Source organism: Pan troglodytes, chromosome 9 (genome assembly GCF_028858775.2).
Source record: "Pan troglodytes isolate AG18354 chromosome 9, NHGRI_mPanTro3-v2.0_pri, whole genome shotgun sequence".
Lineage (NCBI taxonomy): Eukaryota > Metazoa > Chordata > Mammalia > Primates > Hominidae > Pan > Pan troglodytes.
Window position 1 is genome coordinate 52,322,131 of NC_072407.2, and position 20,330 is coordinate 52,342,460.

Genomic DNA, 20,330 nt, shown 5'->3' on the forward strand with positions numbered 1-20,330 from the left:
GAGAATGCCACAAAGATACTCCTCGAGAAGAGCAACTCCAAGAAACATAATTGTCAGATTCACCAAACTTGAAATGAAGGAAAAAATGTTAAGGGCAGCCAGAGAGAAAGGTTAGTTTACCCACAAAGGGAAGCCCATCAGACTAACAGCGGATGTCTCGGCAGAAACTCTACAAGCCAGAAGAGAGTGGGGGCCAATATTCAACATTCTTGAAGAAAAGAATTTTCAACCCAGAATTTCATATCCAGCCAAACTAAGCTTCATAAGTGAAGGAGAAATAAAATCCTTTAAAGACAAGCAAATGCTGAGAGATTTTGTCACCACTAGGCCTGCCTTAAAAGAGCTCCTGAAGGAAGCACTAAACGTGGAAAGGAACAAATGGTATCAGCCACTGCAAAAACATGCCAAATTGTAAAGACCATCAAGGCTAGGAAGAAACTGCATCAACTAACGAGCAAAATAACCAGCTACCATCATAATAACAGGATCAAATTCACACATAACAATATTAACTTTAAATATAAATGGACTAAATGCTCCAATTAAAAGACACAGACTGGCAAATTGGATAAAGAGTCAAGACCCATCAGTGTGCTGTATTCAGGAAACCCATCTCATGTGCAGAGACAAACATAGGCTCAAAATAAAGGGATGGAAGAAGATCTACCAAGCAAATGGAAAACAAAAAAAGTCAGGGTTTGCAATCCTCGTCTCTGATAAAACAGACTTTAAACCAACAAAGATCAAGAGAGACAAAGAAGGCCATTACATAATGGTAAATGGATCAATAAAACAAGAAGAGCTAACTATCCTAAATATATATGCACCCAATACAGGAGCACCCAGATTCATAAAGCAAGTCCTGAGTGACCTACAAAGAGACTTAGACACCCACACAATAATAATGGGAGACTTAAAAACCCCACTGTGAACATCAGACAGATCAGTGAGACAGAAAGTTAACAAGGATACCCAGGAATTGAACTCAGCTCTGCACCACACGGACCTAATAGACATCTACAAAACTCTCCACCCCAAATCAACAGAATATACATTTTTTTCAGTACCACACCACAGCTATTCCAAATTGAGCACATAGTTGGAAGTAAAGCACTCCTCGGCAAATGTAAAAGAATAGAAATTATAACAAACTGTCTCTTAGACCACATTGCAGTCAAACTAGAACTCAGGATTAAGAAATTCACTCAAAACTTCTCAACTACATGGAAACTGAAAAACCTGCTCCTGAATTGCTATGGGGTACATAACGAAATGAAGGCAGAAATAAAGATGTTCTTTGAAACCAATGAGAACAAAGACACAACATACCAGAATCTCTGGGACACATTCAAAGCAGTGTGTAGAGGGAAATTTATAGCACTAAATGCCCACAAGAGAAAGCAGGAAAGATCCAAAATTGACACCCTAACATCACAATTAAAAGAACTAGAGAAGCAAGAGCAAACACATTCAAAAGCTAGCAGAAGGCAAGAAATAACTAAAATCAGAGCAGAACTGAAGGAAATAGAGACACAAAAAAACCCTTCAAAAAATTAATGAATCCAGGAGCTGGTTTTTTGAAAGGATCAACAAAATTGATAGACCCCTAGCAAGTCTATTAAAGAAAAAAAGAGAGAAGTATCAAATAGACACAATAATAAATGATAAAGGGGATATCACCACCAATCCCACAGAAATACAATCTACCATCAGAGAATACTACAAACACCTCTATGCAAATAAACTAGAAAATCTAGAAGAAATGGATAAATTCCTCGACACATACACTGTCCCAAGACTAAACCACTAAGAAGTTGAATCTCTGAATAGACCAATAACAGGAGCTGAATTTGTGGCAATAATCAATAGTTTACCAACGAAAAAGAGTCCCAGATGAGATGGATTCACAGCGGAATTCTACCAGAGGTACAAGGAGGAACTGGTACCATTCCTTCTGAAACTATTCCAATCAATAGAAAAAGAGGGAATCCTCCCTAACTCATTTTATGAGGCCAGCATCATCCTGATACCAAAGCCTGGCAGAGACACAACCAAAAAAGAGAATTTTATACCAATATCCTTGATGAACATTGATGCAAAAATCCTCAATAAAATACTGGCAAACCGAATCCAGCAGCACATCAAAAAGCTTATCCACCATGATCTAGTGGGCTTCATCCCTGGGATGCAAGGCTGGTTCAATATACGCAAATCAATAAATGTAATCCAGCATATAAACAGAACCAACGACAAAAACCACATGATTATCTCAATAGATACAGAAAAGGCCTTTGACAAAATTCAACAACCCTTCATGCTAAAAACTCTCAATAAATTAGGTATTGATGGGTTGTATCTCAAAATGATAAGAGCTCTCTATGACAAACCCACAGCCAATATCATCCTGAATGGGCCAAAACTGGAAACATTCCCTTTGAAAACTGGCACAAGACAGGGATGCCCTCTCTTACCACTTCTATTCAACATAGTGTTGGAAGTTCTGGCCAGGGCAATTAGGCAGGAGAAGGAAATAAAGGGTATTCAATTAGGAAAAGAGGAAGTCAAATTGTCCCTGTTTGCAGATGACATGATTGTATATCTAGAAAACCCCTTTGTCTCAGCCCAAAATCTCCTTAACCTGATAAGCAACTTCAGCAAAGTCTCAGGATACAAAATCAGTGTACAAAAATCACAAGCATTCTTATACACCAATAACAGACAAACAGAGAGCCAAATCATGAGTGAACTCCCATTCACAATTGCTTCAAAGAGAATAAAATACCTAGGAATCCAACTTACAAGGGATATGAAGGACTTCTTCAAGGAGAACTACAAACCACTGCTCAAGGAAATAAAAGAGGATAGAAACAAATGGAAGAACATTCCACGCTCATGGGTAGGAAGAATCAATATCGTGAAAATGGCCATACTGCCCAAGGTAATTTACAGATTCAATGCCATCCCCATCAAGCTACCAATGACTTTCTTCACAGAATTGGAAAATCTACTTTAAAGTTCATATGGAACCAAAGAAGAGCCCGCATTGCCAAGTCAATCCTAAGCCAAAAGACCAAATCTGGAGGTGTCACGCTACCTGACTTCAAACTATACTACAAGGCTACAGTAACCAAAAGAGCATGGTACTGGTACCAAAACAGAGATATAGATCAATGTAACAGAACAGAGCCCTCAGAAATAACACTGCATATCTACAACTATGTGATCTTTGACAAACCTGAGAAAAACAAGCAATGGGGAAAGGATTCCCTATTTAATAAATGGTGTTGGGAAAACTGGCTAGCCATACCTAGAAAGCTGAAACTGGATCTCTTTCTTACACCTTATACAAAAATCAATTCAAGATGGATTAAAGACTTAAATGCTAGACCTAAAACCATAAAAACCCTAGAAGAAAACCTAGGCATTACCATTCAGGACATAGGCATGGGCAAGGACTTCATGTCTAAAACACCAAAAGCAATGGCAACAAAAGCTAAAATAGACAAATGGGATCTAATTAAACTAAAGAGCTTCTGCACAGCAAAAGAAACTACCATCAGAGTGAACATGCAACCTACAAAATGCCAGAAAGTTTTCGCAACCTACTCATCTGACAAAGGGCTAATATCCAGAATCAACAATGAACTCAAACAAATTTACAGGTAAAAAACAAACAACCCCATCAAAAAGTGGGCAAAGGACATGAACAGACACTTCTCAAAAGTAGACATTTATGCAGCCAAAAAATACATGGCAAAATAAACTTTCTAAATTAACTAAGACCAGTCTGAGATTTTCTGGGTTCACAATTTGAAAGTCTTGTCTTCAAGCTCTGAAGTTCTTTTTTCTAGTTGTTATAGTTTATTGTTGAAACTTAGCACTGCATTTTGTATCTCCCTAAATGTGTCTTTCGTTCCCAGAAGTTGTGATTTTTTTCTTTATGATATCTCTTTCTCTAGAGAATTTTTCATCCTTAACTTGTATTTTTAAAAAATTTCTTTGAGTTGGTTTTCACCTTTCTCTGGTATCTCCCTGAGTAGCTTGATAATCAAGATTCTGAATTCCTTATCTGGCAATTCAGAGATTTCTTCTTGATTTGGATCCATTGCCAGGGAGTTGGTCTTTTGGGGTTGTTATAGAATCCTGTTTGTCATATTACCAGAATTATTTTCTGGGGGTTCCTTTTCATTTGGATGACTATTCCTGTGGAGAGTTCTGAAACTCAAGGCCTACTGTTCAGATTTTCTTGTCCCATGGGGTGACCCCTTGATGTAGTGCCCTCCCCCTTACCCTAGGGATGGGGCTTCCTGAGAGTTGGACAGCAGTGATTGTTATTGTTCTTCTGGATTTAGCCATCCATTGGGGCTACCAGGCTCTGGGCTGGTGCTGGGGGTTGTCTGCAAAGGGTTCTGTGATGTGATCCATCTTCAGGTCTCCCAGCTGTGGATACCAGCATCTGCTCTGATAGAGGTTGCAGAGAAGTGAAATGAACTCTATGAGAGTCTTTTGTTGTAAATATGTTTACTGTGCTGGCTTTCTTGAATGCTGGTTATGCTAGCAGTAAAGTTGTCATGTGGACATCCTCAGGACCTCTGGTTAGCCAGGATGTTGCCAGCAGTGGGAACAGGTGTTGTCTTCTTGGGTTCAAGGTTATTCTTTCATGAGTTGCTGTAATGGCCTGAGTTGCTTGTCATCAAACCAGGAGGTGGTGCTTTTAAGAGAGCATCAGCTGTGGTAGTAGTTGGGGGCTCTAAGCTTGCCATAAGATGGTCGGAGTAAGTATTTTGGTTTCTCAGGTGATTGATGAGAAACCATAAAGCTTCCAAGAGTTTCTGTGTTTTGTGTTCAGCTGCCAGGGTGGATAGGGAGAAACCACCAGGTGTGTGCAGGATTAGGCAGGCATGGGCCCAGACTTTCCTTGGGAGGGGCTTGCCATGATCACTGTCTGGGATGGGCGAGTTGTTCTCAGGCCAATGGGGTTATTTTCCAGAGGGGATCTTGGCTGCCTCTGCTGTGTTTTATAGCTTGCCAGGGAAGTGGAAGATAGCCAGTAGCAAGAGGCATTACCTAGCTCCCATGCATTTGCTGAGGCTGGTCTGGTTCCTGCAGTGCCCCCTCTGATCAGACCTTGCCGCAGGCCATGAGCTAACCCACTGAGAAAGCAAGCTTTCTGATCTCATTCCTCCCCATCTGCCCTCTCTGTAGGCAGCAGCTCCTGTGCTCCTGTGCTTGCTCACAGCAGCTCCTGCTTGTCCTTCAGACCCTGCTCAAGAAAACTTGTGCCCAGACAAAACCACTACCAATTTCAGTTGGGAAATTTCTTTGCCCCATGACCCCTCCCCAGTTTCACTGGCTGTTTTCCCCAAGGGCCCTGTGAGACATAGTCAAGGATGGCGTCCCAGGGCTCAAGCTGGAGACTGGGAGTACATTCGAGCACTTCCTGCTGCTACTTGTACTTTTATATTTTTGGTGACTGCCTAAACCCATTTCATATCTAGGTAAGGTTAAATCCTACTCCTGTGATCTGGATTTTCAGATTCCCCAGTGGGGATGCATGTTCAGAGGTAGGTTTTCTCCCTGTCACACTTTGAGAACTCACAGTTTTTTGCCTGTTTTGTGGAATTTGCAGCGGTGTGCCACTTGTTTCAAAGGATTTGTGAATTCTTTTGGCTTTCCTGGTATATTCGTGCAGTGGTTCTTGGAGCAAAAGATCATGATATGAATCTCTACATGCTGCTATGATTTGTCTATGTGGGAGCTAGATGTTAGCTCTGTCTCCTATTTGCTATCTTCCCCTCCAGAAGATTTCTAATTGCTCATTAATGTCCTTTTCTTTCTGATTGAAGTACTTCCTTTAGCATTTTTTGCAGGACAGGTCTAGTCTTGATGAAATTCCTCAGCTTTTGTTTGCCTGGGAAACTCTTTACTTCTCCTTCATGTTTGAAGGATATTTTCACCAGATACACTTTCTAGGGCAAGAGTTCTTTTTTTTTCCCTTCAGCACTTTACATATATCATGCTACTGTCTCCTGGCCTGTAAGGTTTCCACTGAAAAGTCTGCTGCCAGATATATTGGAACTCCATTTTATGTTATGTTATTTTATTATTTTTTTCTTGCTGCTTTTAGGATCCTTTCTTTATCCCTGACCTTTGGGAGTTTGAGTTTAAATGTCTTGAGGTAGTCTCCTTTAAGTTAAATCTGCTAGATGTTCTATAACCTTCTTGTATTTGGATATTGATATCTTTCTCTAGGTTTGGGAATTTCTCTGTTATTATCCTTTTGAATAAACTTTTACCTCTATATCTTTCTCTACCTCCTCTTTAAGGCCAGTAAATTAAATTTGTCCATTTGAGGCTGTTTTCTAGATATTTTAGAAATGCTCTATTCTTTTTTATTCTTGTCTCTTCTATTTGTGTTTTCAAATAGCCTATTTCCAATGTCACAACTTCTTTCTTTTGCATTATCAATTCTGCTGTTAGAGATTCTAATGCATTCTTCAGTATGTCAGTTGTATTTTTCAACCCCAGGATTTCTCCTTGACTCTTTTTAATTATTTCAGTATTTTTGTTAAATGTTCTGATAGAATTCTGAATTCCTTCTCTGTATTATCTTGAATTTCTTTGAGTTTCCTCTAATCTGCCAGGACTGTGTCATTCCCCTCAAGGCAATGTGTTCCCCCCTGCCCCAGGGTATGTCTAGAAATGTCACCTGGGAACTAGGGCCTGGAATGGGGTCCTTATTACTGTGATTGATGCCTTATCCTATTGTGGTTGGGTGATATCCAAGATGTGAGATAAAAGTCCTCTTTATCTTTCTCTCCTCTCCTGAAGTGGACAGAAGGGTCACTTTTGGAGTCACAAGCTGTGCTGCCTGGATTTTGGGAAAAGGTGGCACAAGCATTTTCATAGCTGCCCAGGCAAGTGTCTTACTAGTTTGTGTGCCCTTAAGTCCACGGACTCTGAGCCCAGCTTAGCACTAGGAATTGCAATCCTTGTGGTCCAGACTGCCTTTCAAGTGTATTTAGGGCCCCAGAACACTTTAGCCCATAGTAGCTGAAGGAACATTTATTTTGAGGAACATCCATGCTATTGTCCATAATGGACAGAACTAATTTACATTCTCACCAACTGTGTGTAAGGTCCCCCCGCTTTTTTTAAAACATCCTTGCAACACTTGCTATTTTTTGTCTTTTTGGTAATAGTCATTTTAACAGTGTGAGGTGATAGCTCATTGTGGTTTTAATTTTCATTTTTTGATGATTACTGATGTTGAGCCTTTTATCATTTATCTGCTGGCCATTTGAATATCTTCTTTTGATAAATGTCTGTTCAGATCCTCTACCCATTTTAAAATTGTTTATTTGCTTTCTAATATTAATTTGTTTGAATTTATTTTATATTTTGTATATTAACCTCATCAGATTTATTGTTTGCAAATATATTCTGTAGGTTGTCTCTTCACTCTGTTGTTTTCTTGGCTGTGCAGAAGCTTTTGTTTAATGCAATTCCGTTTGTCTATTTTTGCTTTTTTTCTCTGTGTTCTTGGGGTCGTATTCAAAAAAATTATCGCTCAGACCAATGTCATGGAGGTTTTCCCCCACATTTTTCTCCTAGTAGTTTTATAGTTTCAGGTTTTACTTTTAAGTTTTTAATCTGTTTTGAGTTGATTTTTGTTGTGTCTCTTCCTGGCTTTGTTATCAGGATGATGCTGGCCTCATAAAATGAGTTAGGGAGGATTCCCTCTTTTTCTATTGATTAGAATAGTTTCAGAAGGAATGGTACCAGCTCCTCCTTGTACCTCTGGTAGAATTTGGCTGTGAATCCATCTGGTCCTGGACTCTTTTTGGTTGGTAAGCTATTGATTATTGCCACAATTTCAGAGCCTGTTATTGGTCTATTCAGAGATTCAACTTCCTCCTGGTTTAGTCTTGGGAGGGTGTATGTGTTGAGGAATTTATCCATTTCTTCTAGATTTTCTAGTTTATTTGCGTAGAAGTGTTTGTAGTATTCTCTGATGGTAGTTTGTATTTCTGTGGGATCGGTGGTGATATCCCCTTTGTCATTTTTTATTGTGTCTATTTGATTCTTCTCTCTTTTCTTCTTTATTAGTCTTGCTAGTGGTCTATCAATTTTGTTGATCCTTTCAAAAAACCAGCCCCTGGATTCATTAATTTTTTGAAGGGTTTTTTTTGTGTCTCTATTTCCTTCAGTTCTGCTCTGATTTTAGTTATTTCTTGCCTTCTGCTAGCTTTTGGATGTGTTTGCTCTTGCTTTTCTAGTTCTTTTAATTGTGATGTTAGGGTGTCAATTTTGGATCTTTCCTGCTTTCTCTTGTGGGCATTTAGTGCTATAAATTTCCCTCTACACACTGCTTTGAATGTGTCCCAGAGATTCTGGTATGTTGTGTCTTTGTTCTCGTTGGTTTCAAAGAACATCTTTATTTCTGCCTTCATTTCGTTATGTACCCAGTAGTCTTTCAGGAGCAGGTTTTTCAGTTTCCATGTAGTTGAGCGGTTTTGAGTGAGTTTCTTAATCCTGAGTTCTAGTTTGATTGCACTGTGGTCTGAGAGACAGTTTGTTATAATTTCTGTTCTTTTACATTTGCAGAGGAGAGCTTTACTTCCAACTATGTATGTGGTGTAAGATGAGAATCTAATTTAATTATTCTGCATTTGGATATCCAGTTTTCACAGCACCATTTATTGAAGAGATTGTCTTTTCCTTATTGTGTGTTTATGGCATTTTTGTCAAAATCAATGGGACTGTAAATGTGTGGATTTATTTCTGGGCTCTCTATTCTGTTCCATTGGTCCATATGTCTGTCTTTATGTGCCAGTACCATGCTATTTTGATGACTACAAATTAGTAGTAGATTTTGAAATCACATAGTGTGTTGCTCCCAGCGTTATTCATAATTATTTAGGTCTTCTGGGTCTTTTGAAGTTGTATTTGAATTTTAAGATTTCTTTCTGTGTTTGTGAAAAATGTCATTAGACTTTTGATAGGGATTTAATTGAACCTGCAGATTGATTTTGACACTATGAACATTTTAACAATGTTAATTCTTCCAGTCAATGAACATGGGACATATTTCCATTTATTAATGTCTTCTTCAATTTATTTTACCAGTGTTTTATAATTTTCCATGTACACATCTTCCAACTTTTTGGTTAAATTTATTCCAATTATTATCTTTTTCATAGGGATTCTAAACAGAATTTTTTTCCTGACTTTTTGGGATAGTTTATTGTTAATGTATAGAAATACTACTAACTTTTGAATGGTAATTTTGGATATTACAACTTTACTAAATTTGTTTATTAGTTCTAACAGCTTTTTTGGGGGGAGAGACTTTAGGATTTCTGTATCACACATCTGTAAACAGAGAAAATTTAATTTCTTCCTTTCTACTTTTGATGACTTGTACTTTATTTTATTGCTTAATTACTTAGGGTAAGAGTTCCAGTATGATGTTGAATAGAAGTGGTGAGAGTAGAAATTCTTGTCTTATTCCCAATCTTAGAGGAAAAGCTTTCAACTTTTTGCCATTGAATCTGATGTTAGTTGTGGGCTTGTCACATATGGTCTTTATTGTGTTGAGAATTACATTCTTTCTGTAATTAATTTGTTGAGCGTTTTTATCATAAAATGATGTTGAATTTTGTCAGTTTTTCTTCATCCATTGAGATGATCATATAGTTTTGGTCCTCAATTCTCTTAATGTAGTATTTGCATATATTGAACCATCCTTGTATCTCAGAGATAAATCCCACTTGATCAAAGCAGATTATCCTTTTAATGTGTTGTTGAATTTGGTTTGCTAGGATTTTATTAAGGAATTTTGCATCTATGTTCATCAGGGATATTGGCCTGTAGTCTTCTTTTCTATTAGTTTCCTAGGGTGGCTTTGGTATTAGGGTAATGTTGTCCTCATAAAATGAGTTTGGAAATATTCCCTCCTCTTCATTTGGTTTTGGAAGAGTTTGAGAAGGATTGGCATTAGTTCTTTAAATGTTTGGTAGAGTTTAGTAGTAATCCGTTCCTGGGATTTTCTTTGATGGAAAACTTTTATTATTTGTTCATTCTCTTTGTTCATTATTGGTTTGGTCATATATTCTATTTCTTCACAATTCAGTCTTGTTAGATTGTATGTGGCCAGGAATTTATCTGTTTCTTTTGGGTTATTCAATTTGTAAGTCTATAATTGTTCATAGTAGTCTTTTGTGATTCTTCATATTTCTGTGGTATGAGTTGTAATGTCTCTTCTTTCATTTCTCATTTTATTTATAAGTCTTCTCTCTTTTTTATTTGATTTTTAATGTATTTTCAATATCTGTGTTAAATTTCTCATTTTGGTTTTTTCCTATGTTCCTGATTTTTAAAAAATGATTTCTCTGTATTTTCCTTTACTTCATGAAGCTTTAAAAGCAATTATGTTGAATTATTTTTCAGGCTGTTTACATACCTCCATTTCTTTGGGGTCAGCAACTTGGAAATTATTGTGTTCTTTTGGTGGTATGATTTCTTGGTGTTTCATTGTTTCTTGTTACCCTCTTATTGATGTCTGCACATTTGGTGGAGTAGTCATCTCTTGCAAATTTCATTGGCTAATTTCAGTGTGGAAAGATTTTCTCTTATGGGGCATGATGGTGCTTTGCAATCCTTGTGGCCCAGACTGACACAAGGATATAATGGGATGGACTGAGTGGGTGGGATGGATTGGTTTTGGCACCAGTGGGATGTGGCTTTATAGTCTTTGTGTGGCCCTGTTAGCTGACGTCAATGTTGACCCAGATTTGAAGGATCCTCAGTGGCCAAATTCTTGGATGTTTGCAGTGACAGCAAGGGTTTTCAGGCTCGTTGCTGGTGGTGGCTGCTAAGGTCTTCCTTATTTATTTTTCTCCCACTGGGGAAGTTGTGGCTTAGGGAACCATTTGACATGGTTCTGGTATGTGTGCTTCCTCTTAATATTGGTGGCACAAGTGTATTATGGGTGGCACCTATTGTGCAGCCATGTAACTGAGGCTTGGGTCATGGGCACACCTGAAGGAACTATGGTTCTGGGATATGGAATGATAATGACACTGGTGCATAGGGTGAAGACACTCCTGCCACCACATAGGTAACAGTGCTAGAGGTGTGAATGCTTTGAAGCAGCCAGGGAGCCAAGAATGGGAGCATAGATATATGTAGAGTTACAATGGCTCTGGAGTTGGGGTAGGGACTAACTTTCTGTGGAGGGTGAACTGGTGCCCAAAGTGTGGGCATGCTCAGAGAGACCTTGACTCCAGGGTCCAGAGCTTGCTCTAGTGATGGCCCAGTGTCTAATACATGGGTGGGTGCAGTGCAGTCACAGACCCTGGGTCTGAGTGTGAGCTCTCAAGGGGCAGCTGCAGTTTGGGGTTTGCATGGTGTTGGGGAGGTGGCAGCTCCTTTTCCAAAGTAGCTCAATAGCATCTGCTTCTTGCAGGTGGAGGCAGTACAGTTGTGTCTCCCTCTCTAGGGTTTCCTGGTGGGAATGGCTCTTGGTTATCTCAGTGGCATAAATGCTAGCGTTCTCTGCAAAGCAGGGATCATGATGACTACCACCACATGGCTGATACTAATTGCCTCAACCTTTCCTGTTTGTTCCTAACCATCTCCTGGCATCTCAAGTATGCAGATATCACTAGAAATCCTTCGTGTGTGGCTATTCTCCATGTTTTTGCTCCTCTGTATTGCTGCAGATTCTTTAATGGGCCCTTGAACCCTCTCAGAGCTATTTTGGTTTGTGGATAGCTGTCTCTCTCTCGCTCTAGATATATATATATAAGATATATATATTTATATATTATATTAATATATATTATATATCATTATATATTATATATATAATAGTATATTATATATATTATATATGTATTTTTTGTGATGGGGATGAAGGCTAGTATCTTTCTTACTCCATAATCTTGGTGGTATCTCAGAAAACTTTCTTATGTCTCATAATTTATGTCTTTGCAGAGCCAGCCAGCCACTTTGTTGGTCATCGGGGCAGATAATCCATGGGTGCCAAGAACAATGTGACTGAGTTTGTTTTATTTGGCCTTTTTGAGAGCAGAGAGATGCAGCATGGATGCTTTGTGGTATTCTTCCTCTTTCATGTGCTCACTGTCCTGGGGAACCTTCTGGTCATCATCACCATCAATGCTAGCAAGACCCTGAAGTCTCCCATGTATTTCTTCTTGAGCCAGTTGTCTTTTGCTGACATATGTTATGCATCCACTACCATACCCAAGATGATTGCTGACACTTTTGTGGAGCATAAGATCATCTCCTTCAATGGCTGCATGACCCAGCTCTTTTCTGCCCACTTCTTTGGTGGCACTGAGATCTTCCTCCTTACAGCCATGGCCTATGACCGCTATGTGGCCATCTGTAGGCCCCTGCACTACACAGCCATCATGGATTGCCGGAAGTGCGGCCTGCTAGTGGGGGCCTCCTGGTTAGCTGGCTTCCTGCATTCCATCCTGCAGACCCTCCTCACGGTTCATCTGCCTTTTTGTGGGCCCAATGAGATAGACAACTTCTTCTGTGATGTTCATCCCCTGCTCAAGTTGGCCTGTGCAGACACCTACATGGTGGGTCTCATCGTGGTGGCCAACAGCGGTATGATTTCTTTAGCATCCTTTTTTATCCTTATCATTTCCTATGTTATCATCTTACTGAACCTAAGAAGCCAGTCATCTGAGGGCCGGCGTAAGGCTGTCTCCACATGTGGCTCACACGTAATCACTGTCCTTTTGGTTCTCATGCCCCCCATGTTCATGTACATTCGTCCCTCCGCCACCCTGGCTGCTGACAAACTTATCATCCTCTTTAACATTGTGATGCCACCTTTGCTGAACCCTTTGATCTATACACTAAGGAACAATGAGGTGAAAAATGCCATAAGGAAGCTGTTTAGGGTCAAGAGGAGCTTAGGGGAGAAGTGACATTCCAGAGAATCTCAATCCAGCCAGGAAATTGGGAGACTTTCCATCTTGTAGCATCTAACACAGCCTTTTTATTTCCAGTCTGATGTTTGCAATGGCAATTATCCTCCTAGCTCTTGTTGTTATAATAATTCCACATATTCTTTCAATCCTTTATTCATTAAATATTTATTGGATGTTTACAGTGAGTGAGAATACAAATAAAAGTAAGATATAATCTTTCCCTCAAGGAGAGTACAGTCCAGGATGCTTTTAGTGCGATATTTAAGAGCTCATTCAGGAAACGTGTGAGGGCCTGTGAATGAGGGAGTGTCTTGGAAGTCCAGATATCTCATTGATAAATGAATAAAATCACTACATAATTCCTTTGTGTTGCCTAACACAGTGCTCAATGGAATTCATTCTTTTCTTTTAAGAGTAAAGAGCCACTTTACTCTTACCCTTTCATGCTCTCAGCAGGCAGATAAATAAATAAATAAGTAAATAAATAATGTGGAGAGGTCAAGGGATTTACTAAAAGTTACACTTTAACTCCAGAGCAGGGTGAGGACTAGAACACAGGTCCGTAAGTCAGCTTTCAGAGCTTTTCCTCAGGACCTCGTGTGACTAAATGGACACCAAGCAGGAATGACCAAGAACTTTTGAAAGACCAGGAATGATGGTGATGATGACTTGGGATGATGAAGAGAACAACCAGGAAGAACAAGTTGTCAGCACTTCTTTCAGTGGTGCTGATTCCTCTCTCCAGCAGAACAGCTGACTGCTGCCCTCTTTAACCCCTGTTGCTTTGCTCCATTTTGCCGCTAGAGGGAGCCAAGTTTGTACAGAATGCAATTAAACGAGCCGGATTAGGTATCTCTTAAACATTCGTGGGTCATGTAACCTCATTGGGCCTCAATTTCCACATTTACAGAAGGAGATATTGACAATACCAGCTTCAGAAGGCTGTGAGAGGACCTATAAGACTTTGTAAAGACCTGAATCAAAGTCTGTTGTTCAATGGTGGCTGCTAGCTGTTTTAACATAATATCTTCGATTCCCCTTTCTCTTCCTATTCACCCCTCTATCCCTGCCTTTCCCTCAAAGCCCTTGTAACCAAACTATCTGATTATTTCATTTACACCAAAAATGTTTATTGAACACTTAGCATTTGCTGGGTGATATTCCTGGGGCTAGAAGTACAGCACAAAAGAAAGCAGGCAAAACTCTTTGTTCTCGTGGAGTTTATATTTCAGTGTGTGGTAAAAGCTGACCCTTACTGAATTCTTCCAATCTGCAGACACTCTTCTAAATATTTTAATTGTATTAACTTTTTTGATCCTTTCAACAACTTCATGAATGAGATATAATCATCAGGAATGTGATGAGAGTTGGGTGAGAGTGCTGGTAGTAAAGAGGACTCATTAGTACCATCTGATGCTGAACAAACACAAATGCAAACGTTGATCTTGATTATGAAAAAATAGTAGCAATAAAATAGCAGTTGACACCTTGAAAGCATAATATTCTCAGAAGTTTTCATACACCAGCTTAATCTGTGTTGGATAAATAATCCCCTTATAAAACTCCTTGGAACAATGTGGGAGCATGCATGAATGGTTATTCAGGTTTAAAGGTAAGTGGCCGGGCGCAGTGGCTCACGCCTGTAATCCCAGCACTTTGGGAAGGCGAGGCGGGCGGATCACGAGGTCAGGAGACTGAGGCCATCCTGGCTAACACGGTGAAACCCCGTCTCTACTAAAAATACCAAAAATTAGCCGGGCGTGATGGCGGGCGCCTGTAGTCCCAGCTACTCGGGAGACTGAGGCAGGAGAATGGCGTGAACCCGGGAGGTGGAGCTTGCAGTGAGCCAAGATCGCGCCACTGCACTCTAGCCTGGGCGACAGAGTGAGACTCCATCTCAAAAAAAAAAAAAGAAAAAAAGATAAGTGGAGATACAGACAGGCTAAACTATGTACATAGGCCACACACAGACTTCTGATTGCTAGTTTAGTGCTCTTTCACTACTGCTTTCATACAGTATTTTAAAGTAGAGTGATAGTGGTATGTATGTCTTACATATATATGCAGGCATGCATGTATGTATATATATATTCATGAAGATGAAGACAGGTATATAAGGCGCAATCTCAGCTCACTGCAACCTCCACCTCCCAGGCTCAAGTAATTCTCATGCCTCAGCCTCGCTAGTAGCTGGGACTGCAGCACGTGCCACGAACGTCCTGCTAATTTTTGTATTTTTAGTAGAGACGGGGTTTCACCATGTTGGCCAGGCTGTTTCTGAACTCCTGACCTCAAGTGATCTGCCTGCCTCGGCCTCCCAAAATGGTGGTATTACAGGCGTGAACCACCACGCCTGGCCTCTACTCTTTTCTTTGAGGAAATTGAAGCACTTACATCATGGATTTGTCAGATCAGAGGTGACTGGAAAGCAATCACTCAGGAATCCCACTCTTTGCCTAGACTTCTGTTTACAGAAGATTGACCAACTCAGGAGCCATTTTAGGGTGTGAAATCATAGGTGTGCTTGATATGGCAGATGTTTCTTTCTGCTTCATGCTGGGTTGAGGGAAGAGGGGGAAATTGGGTTGGAGGAAGTAGATCATGTATTTCAGGGGAAAAAAGTCATCTGAGTTTCAGCTACAAGTGAGAAGACTGGATAAGTACTACAGGAGGAGCTGCATAAGGTATGAGAACTTGGCATTAAGAGAAGAGACTGCTGTATGATACAGTGGAAATTACACTAGATGGAAAGTCAGGAAACAGGGTTCCAGTTGCAGAGCCGTCCCCACCTCCATCCAAGTTCTCAGGGCTCCCATTTCCTGATGTATACAATTAAGGAGATTGGTTCGAATCTCTAAGGACCTTCAGCTCAGATATCCTATGATTCCATTTTGTTCAGGAATATAGACTACATGAAATCTGGGTCAATCTTATTTTTTTCTCGTTTTATTCACATATTTCCTTAGAATTATTTTTAGGTGATTTTATAAAAAGAAAATATTGCATACAGTTCCCATAGATTTATGGACTTGACATAATTATCACAAGAGGGAAAAATATCAAATTAAGAAGATTTAATTGTGTTTTTCACTACTCTTCCTCTCTAAGAGACAACTCCATTTTAATGTTCCTACTACAGGTATTCTGAAAGTTACTAGTAGATGAAGCTCATTGACTGGTCACTCAGCTACTCTGTCAGTACATTTACCCTTCAGTACTGAGTTTTCCGGGAGGACTTCTTAGTTATAAATACAAACAAGATGTAATTGTTATTATAAATTTACTTATTCTGCTGTGGTTGGAGAGAGAGCAGAGAAAGGATGTGGTGGTAGGTATGGTATTGGGAAGGGACTATGAACTTCTCCTTCTTGGAAGGTGAAAGTGTCCACAGTGAAGGCAGAAAAGGAAGGTAGGCTAGAGGTGAGAAGGCGCCCCATGGCTGATTTCTTTCATAAAAGATTGAAAAATATTATTACTTAAACATATTTGATACAAATAATGTATGTATTATTTAATATATGTAATATGTAATACATAATAAAATTATATATTAATGTTATAAAGCACAATTAATAATCATCTATGAACTTGTTATCAACTTAAGAACAATCCTAATAACTTGTGTCATATATGTCTTCTCTATTCTATTTCTTTGCCTTCACAGTGATAACCAATATTCTCGTTTGGTTGATGACTTCCTTACTTTATGAAAATAGATTTAACATATGTGTATATACACCTAACCAATATGTTGTTTAATTTTTCTTATTTTTAATTTTATAAAAACAGTGTTACACATTTGTAGTCTTCTGACTTGCTTTTTTCGCTTAACATAGTATTTCAAAAATTCATCCTTGTTGTTGAATGTAATTGTATTTCATCATTTTTACTATTGCACAAGATGTCATTGGGTGAATATGCCATAATTACTTTACTATTCTTTTTAAAATATACCTTGGTTGTTTCCATATTTCTCAGCTATCTGAGTGCTGTTATGAACATTCTTGTATGTGTGGAAAAGTTTTCCTGGGGCATATACCTAGGGATTGAATTGCTATGTTGAAGGGTATGCAAATGTTTCAACTTTACCGAAAAAATGTCAATTTGCTTTTGAAAGTGGTCGTACCAATATTCACTCCCTACAGCAATGTATAAGAGATTCTGATGATGTACATTCTTGCCAACACATGGCACGGTCAAAACACTTTAACAGTTTTGCCAATCTTGAGGGTACTCATAGTATACCCTATGTCTTAGTCCCCTTTGGCTGCTATAACAAAAATGTTATACACTGGTTGGCTCAAACAACAAACAGTTACTTCTCACAGTTCTAGAGACTCCAAATTAAGTCCCAGATTCAAGCACTGGCAGTTTTGATATCTGGTGAGCTGGGGACCTGCTTCCTGGTTTATAGATGGCCGTCTTCTTTCTGTGTCCTCACATGGTGGTAGGGGTGAGGGTGCTCTCTACAGTCTTTTTTAAAGGAGGATTAATCCCATTTATGACAGCTCCATAAAAAGAAAGATATTTTTTAAACAAGCACAAAAAGCACTAACAATGGAAAATTTAAAACTAACTACATTGAAAATAAAAGTGTTTAGCACAGAATAAAATGAAAAGATAAGCCACAAGTTTATCTTATAACTGATATGTAACTGACAAAGGATTAGTCCAAATATACACAAAACTCTTAGAAATCTATTTTTTAATTCAAATAAATCAATAGAATAATAGGCAAAAGATATGATAGGCAATTTACAGAAAAGGAAGCACATATGAGAAGATGCATATGAGTTATCTCATAAAATACAAGTAATGGGATACCTTTGATTTGGTTAGGTGTTACTAGGCAAAAAGTCTTTTGAAAATCTAAAGGCATAGATTTCTGTGGAAGTAACTTATTAAAGAAATGTTCTTAGGATAAACTGGAAAGGAGATACTGGAAGCAAGACAGAGTAGTGGGGAAATCTAAACAAGGATGCAGTTTCAAGTAATTTTCAGCACAGGATCACTTTAGCCTTATCTTGCAGGGAAATGCTGGAGTGTAAATGATGCCAAGAGTTGTTTTGATTTGAGGTAAGGATGTAGCTTTCATATGCCCACACCATTCAGACATTATTTAAGGGCTTCTCTGGGGCTGGAGTGGGGCGAAAGTCCCAGGTACTTTTGTCTGTCCATTAATATGGGGAAAATGGACTCCAGTGGCCCAAAGGCAGCAGGTGGTAGCTGTTGGAAATTGTTATGGTTTGAATATCCCCATCTACAACTCATATTGAAATTTAATTGCTATTGCAACAGTACTAAAATGTGGGGCCTGTAAGAGGTGATTGGGGGATTAGGTCTATTTAAGAATGGATTAATGTCCTTATGCCAGGAGTGGGTTAGTTATTCCAGGAGTGGGCTACTGATAAGAAAGATGAATTTGGCCAAATTTCCTCTCTCCGTCTTGCATCCTTCCTCACCATGTGATGCATTCTGTCATGTCTTCATGTCTGACATGTCTGAAGACATGTCATCATGTCTTCAGATGCTGGCACTATGCTTTTGGACTTCTCAGCCTCCAGAACTATGAGTCAAAAAAACTTCTATTGCTTATAAATTACATGGTCTGCAATGGAGAAAAATAGAGAACCCAGAAATAAGACTGCTCTGCTGCAACCATCTGATCTTTGACAAACCTGACAAAAACAAGCATTGGGAAAGGATTCCCTATTTAATAAGTGGTGCTGGGAGAACTGGCTAGCCATACGCAGAAAATTGAATCTGGACCCTTCCCTTACACCACATACAAAAATTAACTCAAGGTGGATTAGAGTCTTAAATATAAAACTCCAAACCATAAAAACCCTAGAAGAAAATCTAGGCAATACCATTCAGGACATAGGCATGGGCAAAGACTTTATGATGAAAACACAAAAAGCAATTGCAACAAAGACAAAAATTGACAATTGGGATCTAATTAAATTAAAGAGCCTCTGCAGAGCAAAAGAAACTGTCATTAGAGTGAACAGACAACCTACAGAATGGGAGAACAGTTTTGCAATCTCTCCATCTGACAAAGGTCTAATATCCAAAGTCTATAAGGAACTTAAACAAATTTACAAGAAAAAAACAAACAAACAACCCCATTAAAAAGTGGGCAAAGGCCATGAACAGACACTTCTCAAAAAAATAAATTTATGTGGCTAACAAACATATGAAAAAAAGCTCTACATTACTGATCATTAGAGAAATTCCAATCAAAATCACAAGGAGATACCATTTCATGCCAGTCAGAATGGCTATGATTAAAAAGTCAAAAAACAACAGATGCTGGTGAGGTTGCAGAGAAAAAGGAATGCTTTTACACTGTTGGTGGGAGTGTAAATTAGTTCAACTACTGTGGAAGACAGGGTGGTGATTCCTCAAAGCTCTAGAGGCAGAAATACCATTTGACCCAAAAATCCCATTACTGGGTAAATACCCAGAGGAATATTAATCATTCTATTATAAGGGTATATGTACACTTATGTTCACTGCAGCACAATTCATAATAGCAAAGACACGGAATCAACATAAATGTTTATCAATGATAGACTGGATAAAGAAAATATGGTATATATACACCATGGAATACTATGCAGCCATGAAAAGGAACAAGATCATGCCCTTTGCAGGCACATGAATGGAGCTGGAAGCTGTTATCCTCAGCAAACTAACACAGGAACAGAAAACCAAACACTGCATGTTCTCACTTATAAGTGGGAACTGGATGATAAGAACACATGGACACATAGTGGTGGGGGAACAACACATGCTGGGGCCTGTTGGGGGTGGGGCTGGTGGGAGGGAGAGCATCAGGAAGAATAGCTAATGGATGCTGGGCTCAACACCTGGGTAATGGATTGATCTGGGCAGCAAGCCACCATGGCACATGTTTACCTATGTAATGAACCTGCACATCCTGGACATGTACCCCAGGACTTAAAATAAAAATTTAAGAAAAAAATATATCATGCCAGTCTCTTCTGGCCTGTAAATTTTCCACTGAAAAGTATGCTGCCAGGTGTATGTTATTGTATGTTATCTGTTTTTTGTTTCTTGCTGCTTTAAGTATCTTTTCTTTATCCTTGACCTTCGGGAGCTTGATTTAAGATGACTTGTGGTAGTTTTTAGGATAAATCTGCTTGGTGTTCTATAACCTTCTTGCACTTAGATATTGATCTCTTTCTCTAGGTTTCAGAAGTTCTCTATTATTATCCCTTCGAGTAAAGTTCCTACCCCTGTCTCCTTCTCTACCTCCTCTTTAAGGCAAATGATTCTTAGATTTGCCCTTTTCAGGCTATTTTCTAGATCCTGAAGTTGTGCTTCATTATT

The 20,330-nt window shown here is 39.0% G+C and overlaps 1 protein-coding gene across 1 annotated transcript; it reads left to right on the forward strand.

Moving 5' to 3' along the window:
• Positions 1 to 12,041: 12,041 nt before the first annotated feature.
• Positions 12,042 to 12,971, forward strand: OR4S1 (olfactory receptor family 4 subfamily S member 1). The gene has a single exon (XM_521913.2). The coding sequence runs from the start codon at positions 12,042 to 12,044 to the stop codon at positions 12,969 to 12,971; it is 930 nt and encodes a 309-aa protein (XP_521913.2).
• The last annotated feature ends 7,359 nt before the right edge of the window (positions 12,972 to 20,330 follow it).

Excerpts from the sequence above, each read along its gene's own strand:
- OR4S1 (XM_521913.2), top strand. The coding sequence starts at position 12,042 with ATGGGTGCCAAGAACAATGTGACTGAGTTTGTTTTATTTGGCCTTTTT.